The sequence below is a fragment of the Musa acuminata genome, chromosome BXJ2-11 (genome assembly GCF_036884655.1).
Source record: "Musa acuminata AAA Group cultivar baxijiao chromosome BXJ2-11, Cavendish_Baxijiao_AAA, whole genome shotgun sequence".
NCBI classification, from domain to species: Eukaryota; Viridiplantae; Streptophyta; class Magnoliopsida; order Zingiberales; family Musaceae; genus Musa; species Musa acuminata.
This window is the reverse complement of record NC_088348.1, coordinates 24337487-24347488: the sequence shown is the minus strand read 5'-3', so window position 1 is coordinate 24347488 and position 10002 is coordinate 24337487. Positions and strand designations below refer to the sequence as shown.

At 43.7% G+C, this 10002-nt stretch overlaps 2 protein-coding genes across 2 annotated transcripts; one reads left to right on the top strand and one right to left on the bottom strand.

The window, feature by feature from the left end:
• Positions 1-5447: 5447 nt before the first annotated feature.
• LOC103971375 (uncharacterized) lies at positions 5448-6278 on the bottom strand. The gene has a single exon (XM_009385379.3). The coding sequence runs from the start codon at positions 6122-6124 to the stop codon at positions 5759-5761; it is 366 nt and encodes a 121-aa protein (XP_009383654.2). The 5' UTR covers positions 6125-6278; the 3' UTR covers positions 5448-5758.
• A 126-nt stretch (positions 6279-6404) lies between these two features.
• LOC103971376 (pentatricopeptide repeat-containing protein At4g20090) lies at positions 6405-8691 on the top strand. The gene has a single exon (XM_009385380.3). It carries the CDS (start codon positions 6527-6529, stop codon positions 8495-8497), a length of 1971 nt encoding a protein of 656 aa, XP_009383655.2. The 5' UTR covers positions 6405-6526; the 3' UTR covers positions 8498-8691.
• The last annotated feature ends 1311 nt before the right edge of the window (positions 8692-10002 follow it).

The following is a 10002-nucleotide window of genomic DNA, read 5'->3' as shown; positions in this document are numbered from 1 at the left end:
TCTCATATAACTTATTAAATGAATTGGTCAATTATGTCATTCAAATAGATCATGAATTGGTCAATTATGTTTCACTCAAATTCCCACTCTTCAACTCTCTGATGACATTTTTGTAGAACCTTGATTGACAAATTATTATGATGAAGACCACATTGGGTTTTGTCAGCTGCTCGTTCTGGCAGTCAGCTCCACATATGGAGAGATCGATCCTTTGTGAATTAGTGTCACGAAAAACAATAGTATATGATGTAATTAAAATCAGTTAAGTTGACGGAACCAATTGGAGCATAAGAAAAATATCGATGTATCCAAAGCCATCATGACAAAGCTACCACACTTTTAACTCATATCTACTCTACATGTAAGCGCTCCAAACTAGGAAGATGACACGACCATATGCAGCTACAACACATGCCAGCCACATCTCTTCCTCGGGTATGGCGCACACCTGCATCACCCATCGCGGTGATAAAGGTCACCACCTGGAAGATGCTTCCTTCTCTCGAGCTCTCAACACGCGTGCAGAGGACGGAGCTTCTGCTGCTGCAGCAGCAGCAGCACGCGAGTTCTCTGAGGAATCCGCGCCGTCGTCCTCCACAATGGTGGTATCGAGGGTAGCTTCTTGGAGTTGCCGCCTCGTGCCGGCCATGAACCGCCACGGCGCGACCGCCGAGAACGGGGCCTTGCGCGACCGAGGCGAGCTCCGCGCCACCTCCAAGAAGAAGGAAGCTAACTGCACACCCGCCATTGTTCTTGAGCTGTGGCTCGTTGTTGCACCACGGAGGAGGGAGGATCTTTACAGAGAAGAAGTGATGTCGATGCACTCGAACCATGCCTTTTATATCTCGAGTGCCAAACCGTCTCCTTCTTATTTCTGCAAGACTATTCTCGGGGAGTCAAAACGCGTGGTCGGCTTTTGGAGGCAATAAAGGGTCGGTTTGGAGGGGTTCAAGGAGTTCTTTTCCAGATCGTGACTAAATATGGTGGGAGTCGTGGCTGCCAAAATGAGCAGCTGACAAAACCCAGTCTGGTCTCCATTATGATTTGGGAATGCTGCTGGTTCTACCTACAAAATAGTCATCAGAGATTTGAAGAGTTCCAACATTAACTGTAGGAATTGCCATGCTCTCAACAAAATTGGACTCAAGCATAGGAAGTAACATGTTTTGCTTCTTTATGCTTCATCTTTCTCCATGGATTTCATGAGAACTCACAACTGCTCTCTCACACAAAGAACTTGCTTTCTCATGATCTATTTTAACTAGATAATTGACCGATTCATTTAATAAGTGATATGAGTCTAAACTAGAGTATAAAACCTTTCCCTTGTTCTAAGTATATTTGGCAGCCTGTAACGTTTTGCTGCATTATCTCTCTCTCTCTCTCTCTCTCCAGCAGTATCCATGAGAAGGATGGAGGTTGTGAGGAATGCCGTATCTGTGAGGGAAGCAACAGCCAGCCGTCAATGGCAACAAGCACGTGAAGACAGACATGTACATGCAGGTATAAGTGTACGAGCCAACCATGTGTATGGTTTGTAGCTTAAGAATTGGCTGATGATGGCTACCCCGACATGTTGGAATTGTTCTCTACAGTGTGTTGGTGCCATGATCCATGTTAGGCCACTGTTGTGTTTTGATCTTAATCATCACCCTGCTAAAATCTCTATTTTTGAAAAGTTTAAATTTCATTTATTTTGTTTAATAAAATTTTTTATTATGATTAGTAAGAGTTTTCGTATTACTTAATTAGAATCAAACTACTTAGAGAACAATGAATTCATTCAAGTGTGGATATATAAAAGAAAGTCCTTGAAAATTATATGTTGAAGAAAATACAGTTTGTATGTTGTTAGGACTTAGGTTAGATTAGACTTAAAAAACAGGTGAAGGTTGTTTAATATTCACCTAACATTTTCATTGAATAAAAGAAATGAGTATACTAAAAATATCACCTCAAACCTGGAAGCTGCCAAGAAAGCCACGGCCGTGTGAGAGAACAGAATGAGAGTTGATTGCTGAGGGTAGTAGGCTTCGTCTTCATCTTTGTTGTTGAGAAATTCCGCACATCATTAACTGTGTACACATAAATTTCATTGTGTTCAAAGAGCAATACAGTAAATGTTAAACAATAATTTCATATGCAAGAAGATGGATTAAAAACAAGTCCAATTTAACTAAGAAAGGGCATTGACTCCATCATTTGCAATTGAACGAGGGAACACCACAGCACAATTTTCAATATCGTTCAAGAAAGCCAAAACTATCCGGTGATTAGTTGAAGTACGCTCTAAAAACATTGACAAACAACAGTATATTGTTTTGAAGCGAAGGATGACCCTACCGGGCACATTATACGAACCATAGGATAAGGAGATCAAAGCAACACCAGCAGATAAAGAAAAGTTTAGATGGTCTTACTACATATTACCTTCCTGGCTTGTACAGATTTCTTGAAGCTTCTTTTTGGTAGCTGCAAAGACAGTAGAAGGCCAATGTTTTATGGTTGAACATCAGCATCCTCTGCAGTTGTTCAGACCTAGCTTGCTCAAATTTCTTGAAACTTCTTTTTGTTAGATTCTTGTAGTAATTTCAGTAGGCATCCAATGTGTTTTTATTGAACATCAGCATCCTAATAAGGATAACATGCAGTTAGTCAAGCCATGCCCTCATTGTCTGCTCCCCCGCTGGCAAGCATTTCACCTTGTGCGACCACTCGGTTGACTCCCCACGGATCGCTTTATGGATACCCATACTTCACAGGGCAGGCTTTATCGATGTCACCAAATCAATACAGAAATGTTCCAGGGAATCCTTGCATCTGAACTGTGACTGGCTATGAATTCCTACAGCACAAAAACACTGGATCAGGTAATCATATAAGTAAAAGATGGAAACAACTAGCATATTGTTCTTGACCAAAATGACATCAAAGATGTGGAGCTAAAAACCTGGATAAACGTACATACAAGATGAACAGCAGAGTTTTTGTAGAGGGAAACATATATATTTTTTAGATATATACAAACATACAGGACCCATATTTCTTGCATAGTGACAATGCACAAATGATGAAAGAAAATGAATCATCACATTGAACAAATGTATCCCCAGATTAAACTGCAACGGCACCTTACTGATACATTCAACCAACTGTAAGAAACTTACTAGCATATTCAGAAAAAAATGTTTGGGCATAAAGGAAAGCAATATCATGTCCTTAGTGGTAGTTAAAGCAAAATTCTCCACACTCACTATAGTTGGAGCATCAAATTCTTCTCATCTGCATAACTGAAAATTGTAGAGAACATTGGAGATGCTCATTTAATTGTGGAAAACCTAGAACCAGTGGTCTTTGAAAGGAAAGCCTGCAATTCGTATTTACAAAATAGACAGTGCATCAGAGACATACATCAAGGTGTCTATGAAACCAGTGAGTCTGTAGATTGAATAAGCAATTAACATGTCATATGCTGCCATTTAAGCATGTTTACCATAAAGTGCTAAGCCAATGTAGGTTACGAAAGTCATAGTAAGGCAACATGAATGGAAGCATTCAAATTTTCATCTCCTTTTAGTACAAATAAGAGGAATCTGAACTGTTTATGTGGCAACTTCCTCCGTGCAAATTTATATAACTATGCTAATATATAATTCAGATGTCTAATCCCCTTTAAGCAAACATTAAAATGAAACAGGAGTTACCAAAAACTAAAACAGTTTATAGAAGTCAAATATGAATCCATAAATGTTTCGTAGAATAACTCAATCATTATGAACTCGCCCATTAAGAAAAACAACATCCAGTATCATGAACCAAAACTCAACAAAAATGGAAATAAGTGACCGTGAAAGTGCAATCAAGAGCCTGTAACAAATTGAGTTGTAAAGATAATTGGAAAAATAGCACTCAAGAAAATAGCTTAACAAACTGATTGGCCATACATAGTAATAAGGAACTTGTGACATAACATCACGCCCGATAAGAAAAGATATACAGAGGCATGACCAGTAATGGAGGTCCCTTGCCTACACCAGATTCGTGTTTAATGTACACAGAGCAGATCCACTAAAAGAAACATGGTGGTGATCAAGACAAGAGCATCACATAACAGTGAAATGGATTGTATTTCAAGTGATCTTATATGAGATATATTAGGTGTTTCTGTTGTGGAAATAAGTTGCTGGTCATGTTCAGACTTCAGTGGAACCTAGAAAAGCACAAAGGGAACAACTTACCTCACTATGGGTCAGTAATAATGGAGATGCCTTTTCTAATCAGATAATGATAACTCGATAAGCTGACAGATTGCAGGCAAGAATCTAAACAACATTGGCAAGATTCCAAGCATAGTATTAGCTAATTGATCTCCAAAGAGACAGTTCTAAAGAGTTGATTGGATGAAATTACGCAGGTTGTAAATACTGTTCTCAAAAATTAAACTGTGGTAGTTAGTTCACTTGAAAGGACTACTAGAGTGCATATTATAATTTATTGACTAGAGAATAGAGAAGAGGAAAGGAACTTGCTATGAGTTAAAACCATATCACAACAAACCCCTAATTAATGCACTTTTCAGAAATGTCTAACCTCTTTAAAATGATAAAACTTCAAGGATAGGATAAGATAATTTATTTAACAAGTCAGTTTGCAAAAGTTAAACAACATGAATAGAGCTTAGACACCATAATCTTGACTATGTGCTGAGACTACCAACTTCTCTTGTAATAAGTATAGTTTAAGTGATGTCACACATAAGATACTTTTGCATGATAAGTAGTCACTAAACAAGACCTTTGAACATATTTTTTACCATCAAACAACACATCCCATTTGTAAAAATATACAAATATGTAAGGGCACTATTATTTACGAAAACAACAAATAAGAGTAGACAACTATCCTGAAAGTTATATTAGTATTTAATCCCAGCAACAATATCTTAAATACAGAGATGTTCTTGCAAACGATTTATAAGAATGTTAATCACTTTTCTCACAAGAAGATTGGTGGTGTGTGCTTCTGTTAAACAGATGGAAATACCTAAAGTTACCATAAAGCAGAAGAACAAATTAAACTTGCAGTAACAAGAAAAATGATGACCATATATCTTGCAATTAAAAAACACTTTTCTAGAGTGTCTCATCAGAGGCATAAATAGTTGCATATAATCACGCAAGTATCAATCAAGCATTCATTATGCAATAATGAAACAGTATCTTTGCTTAATAGGAAAAAAGCCTAACGAGTCAGGACTAGCAGCTTCTGTATGTCGACGAAAGTAAGCACAAGATCTAGCCAATGTTTGTTCTACAACTGTTCATTAACCATTCATAAATAGATAGAGAACTTACGAACTCCAGTTCATAGATAGAACTGCAACAGAAGCAGTGATTAACATTCTGATCAAACAAATGAAAAACTAATTATGCAGGTGCTGCCAATAATCCATCAAATCGGCTCAACTTTGCAGATTTAAAAGCCTAGTAAAGGCACATAGTTTCTAACAAACATCACCAGAACCAGAAACTTGTTTAGCATGAAGTAATAATAAGCCATGATGTAATCCACCTATAGAATGAGAACAAAGGTTAGCTCTTTTTAAGAAAAAATGTTCTACATTTCCCACATCAGATCTACACAGAATTACCCTAGACCACAACTTCTGCTGTTATTAAGTCTCGATCTATCAAACCCAACGCACATCCGAACCAAACGATCGGAAGGAAAGAAGATCCACAGCGGAAACCCTTCTAGCTTAATGAGCAGCAACCATATCAGTGCCGAAGGCGTCCAAGAAGAACTCGTTGAACTCCGGGCTCGAGGGAGCGAAGAAGATCGACTTGGCGGCGGCGAGCTTCTTCCGCTGCGGGAACCGCGGGCCGCGGGCCCGAGCGGCAAAGAAAGGAATTCCATAGTCGTGAGCAGCAGCGGGCGGCGAAGCAGAGGAGGGGAAGGACGGGGGCGATAGGCGGGGGTGGGAGAGGGATCGGGGCGATCTTACAGTGCTGATCCTGGAGTCTCGGAGGCGCGCAAGGGCGCCGGGCTTTAGGAACCGGTGGTGCCGCTCCTCGATCTGGGAGGCCGAGAGCTTAGCGTTTGGGCTCCGAATCCTTCGATTCATAGCGAGAGAAAGATGAGATCGGAAAGAGAGATAAGAAGGTGCACGTTAGGGTTTTGGGGGGAAGATCGAAGGGCGGGATAATTGAGGAGGAAAACGACTCCAGCGAGGTTTGTTGGGGGTTTTTGAAACGGAAGGCGGGGGGACCTGCTTGATTTTTACGGTGTGTGACACCGTGGTAGGAATGTAATTAAACGATTAAAATAATGAGGCCTGGTTCATTAGGCCCAATCAGGCCGGATTAGTGGCCCAAGTTTCTCTCTCCTCTCCTCTCTTTCCCTTTGATGGCTGTTCGACATAAAACCCTAACTATTTCTACCAGCGACAAGCAATGCCCGATCGCTCCGCGTAATCTAACCATGCCCCTCGCCCTTGACCCTTCAAACCCCGCTATCCACCCGATTTATGCTCTCCCGCAATCTCTCACGGCCCTCTGCTGCCAGGAAGCTCCGCCGAGCCCTCTCCTCCGCCCCTGCCGCTGGCCGAGGCGGATGCGACTCCGATGGAAACGAAAGCGACTTCGACGCCAGCGCAAGCGACTCCGGCCCGCCCCTCGCCGACGAGATCTTCCGCTCCGCCCGACGCACCGGCGGCTACACCCAGGGCGATGCCACATACCTCGCCCTCGCCCGTGCCTATGCCGACCGCGAGCCCCCGAACCTCCCCGCCCTCCGCGACCTCCTCGCCCGAATGCGCCGCGAGCGGCCCCGGCCCTTCTCCGAGCGCGTCTTCATCCCCATCCTCCGCGCCCTGGGACGCGCCGGCCGCCCCCTCGCTGCCGTCCGTCTCTTCCACCGCCTGCTCCCCTCTTTCGGCTGCTCTCCCTCCGCTCGCTCCCTCAACTCAGCTCTCTCCGCGCTCCTCTCCGCCCCCGGCGGCCACCACGACCACCGCCTCGCACTTTCCTTCTTCTCCTCCGCTGTCCGTCGCCACCCCTCCCTTGCTCCCAACCTCCTTACCTTCAATCTCCTCCTCAAGTCCCTCTGCCGCTCCGGCGACCTCCCCGGCGCCATTCACCTCCTCCGCCACCTTCCACTCCGTGGCCTCCGCCCCGACGCCTACTCCTACTCCACCCTCATCGCTGCCCTTGCCGCCGCCGGCCACCTCACCGACGCCCTCGCCCTTCTCGACGAGATGCTCCTCGACGGTGTCCCCCCCGCCGCCCCGGCCTTCAACGCCGTCATCGCTGCCCTCTGCCGCTCTGGCGACCTTCCCCGCGCCACAAACCTTGTCCGCTACATGCTCCTCAAGGGCTGCCCCCCGTCCCTCCCCACCTACAACACCGTCCTCCACGCACTCTGCCGTCATGGCCGCCTCGCCGCCGCCTTCCGCCTTCTCGATCGCATGGCCCGCGACGGCCTCGCCCCCAACGAGGTCACCTGCGGCGCCATCGTCCACGGCCTCGTCGAGATCGGTCGCCCGTCCGACGCCCACCAAGTGGCCGAGCAGATGGAGCAGCGGGGCGTCCGCCCCAACGAATTCGTCTACTCCGCCCTCGTCACCGGCTTCTTCCGCTGCGGCGACGTGGACCAGGCGGCGAGGGTGTGGGAGGCGATGGCGTCCAAGGGGGTGCGGCCCAACGCGGTCCTCTTCACCGCCCTCATCGACGGCCTCTGCCGCCACGGCCGCATGGAGGCCGCAGAGGAGGCGTTCGCCAAAATGACCGTGGAGGGCTGCGCCCCGAACGTGGTGACCTTCAGCGCCATGATGAGGGGCCACTTCAAGTCCGGCAACGTCGAGCGGGCGCTGGAGACTTGGAAGAAGATGGTGGGGTGCGGCTGCGAGCCCAACGCCATCAGCTACAGCGTGCTCATCAACGGCCTGTGCGAAGCCGGGAGGCTCAAGGACGGGATGATGGTGTGGAAGCATATGCTGGGCCGCGGGTGCGCCCCGGACGTGGTCGCCTACACCTCCATGATCAAGGGGCTGTGCGGGGCTGGGATGGCCGACGGAGGGATGAGGTTGCTCAACGACATGCTCGCCGGCGGGGACGCAGACCCGGACGCCGTCACCTACAACGTTCTGTTCGACGGGCTGCTGAAGGAGGGCAACGTGGGCTGGGCCATGGACTTGTTGGGCCGGATGTTGGATCGCGGGTGCGACCCGGATCCGGTGACGTGCGACATATTTCTGAAAGCCCTCCTGGGGGAGGGAGGGGAGGACGGGGGAAAGGGGAGGGAGTTTATGGATGGGCTAGTGGTGAGGCTGATTAAGAGGGGGAGAGTGGGCGGCGCTGGGAAAATGGTGGTGGTGATGCTGGGCAAGTTTTTGGTGCCGGAGATGGCCACATGGGATCTGGTGCTGAGAGGGGTTTTCAAGAGGAAAAAGGTGGTGGACGGGATTGGCAAGTGTTGGGAAGAGATGTGGAAGATGTGATGATCATGTCGTGTACAAGCAGATTCTTTATTTGACATGCTTATAAAACCGTGATGGAATTGGTCGATTGGATCCGAAAATGAGAATTAGATCCTCGATCGATTTCAAATATCTTCGACTCTTTTTTTTACTATTAAAAATATTTTAACCGTGTGAATGTTATTTTTTTATTATAAGGATTACGAGAAGGAAAATCCTATTGTCTCATTCTATCAAGGCGTCCCTCGTACTCCTTTTCATTATATTATAAATTTTATTTTTATAATATTATTAATAACATAAATTATAACGGATGAATTTTTAAAAGAATTTCGTTAGAGGAGATGCCTCATATTTTCTTAGCTCTTTGATTTGATAGTCACGAATGGGATCGATTTAATTCAATCTGATTAACCATTTTTCTATTATATTATAGTATTTTTTTTGTATTATTGAAAACACTATAACTTAGTAAAAACTTGTAATTATGTTTTTGTTAGTTGATTCCGAGAGCTTGTGAACAATCGTTGAGATAAATTTAAGAGTAAATAATTTTGAAATAAATGATTTCTAGATTTGATCATGTCATTCAATTCATCTCATATTATATACGAAAGAGAATCACACAGATAATAATAATTAGGTATTCATTGCTCGATACGTTTAATATAAAAAACACGAGTCAACAGGTTAACTCATGAGATGAAAAATACCTTTGGGATATCAAGAGTCTAAACCACAAGAATGTAGATGTTCTATACCTACGGGTACTCGAAAAATACTTTTAAAGTTCTAAGAAACAAATATTAAAAAATATAAAATTTATATTTATTATCTCTTAAAATATTGATCAGAAATCTATTTGACCCCTAAGGAATTCTTGGAAGCAATGACCCATAAATACCTCATGCGACAAACATAATTGAATGAAGATATCCTACATATGCTAGGACCCCCCTTATCTTTTGAATGATAAATAGTTTTCCGAGACACCTTAGAAAAGCTCTTAAGATAGACCAAAGGAAATGAGCCATAAGTTGTTCAAGTTGATTCATTGTATTCCGAAGAAGTAGAATTAAGGAACACTAATACATAATCTTAGCAAGTAAAACAACCTTAATGCGCTTAAGAAAACTCGCATGAGAAACAAATCTAGAAATTCAATTTTGTATTATGACATAATAGAATTAATAAGAAGTAGGCTTGACTGATATCTTCTTAGTAGCAAGAGGAACTCTAAAAAATTTGATTGGGAATAAGCATTTGAAGAGTTTTAGAAATAAGTTATTGTAACTCATTAGAGCAAAATGCAAAAAAAAAAAAAAAAAAATAGATTTGCATGAACTTATATATATCTCTGAATGATAAGCAAAAAAATATCACGAATAATAGTAGTAGAGATTATATCAACATTAGAGAATATAAATAGGTCATATGCAAAAGTCAAGTGAGTAACCAACGATAAAGAGCAAAATTTTTGGGGAGTTAAAAAGTCTTTCTAAGTAATATTATTTGATATATCAAAG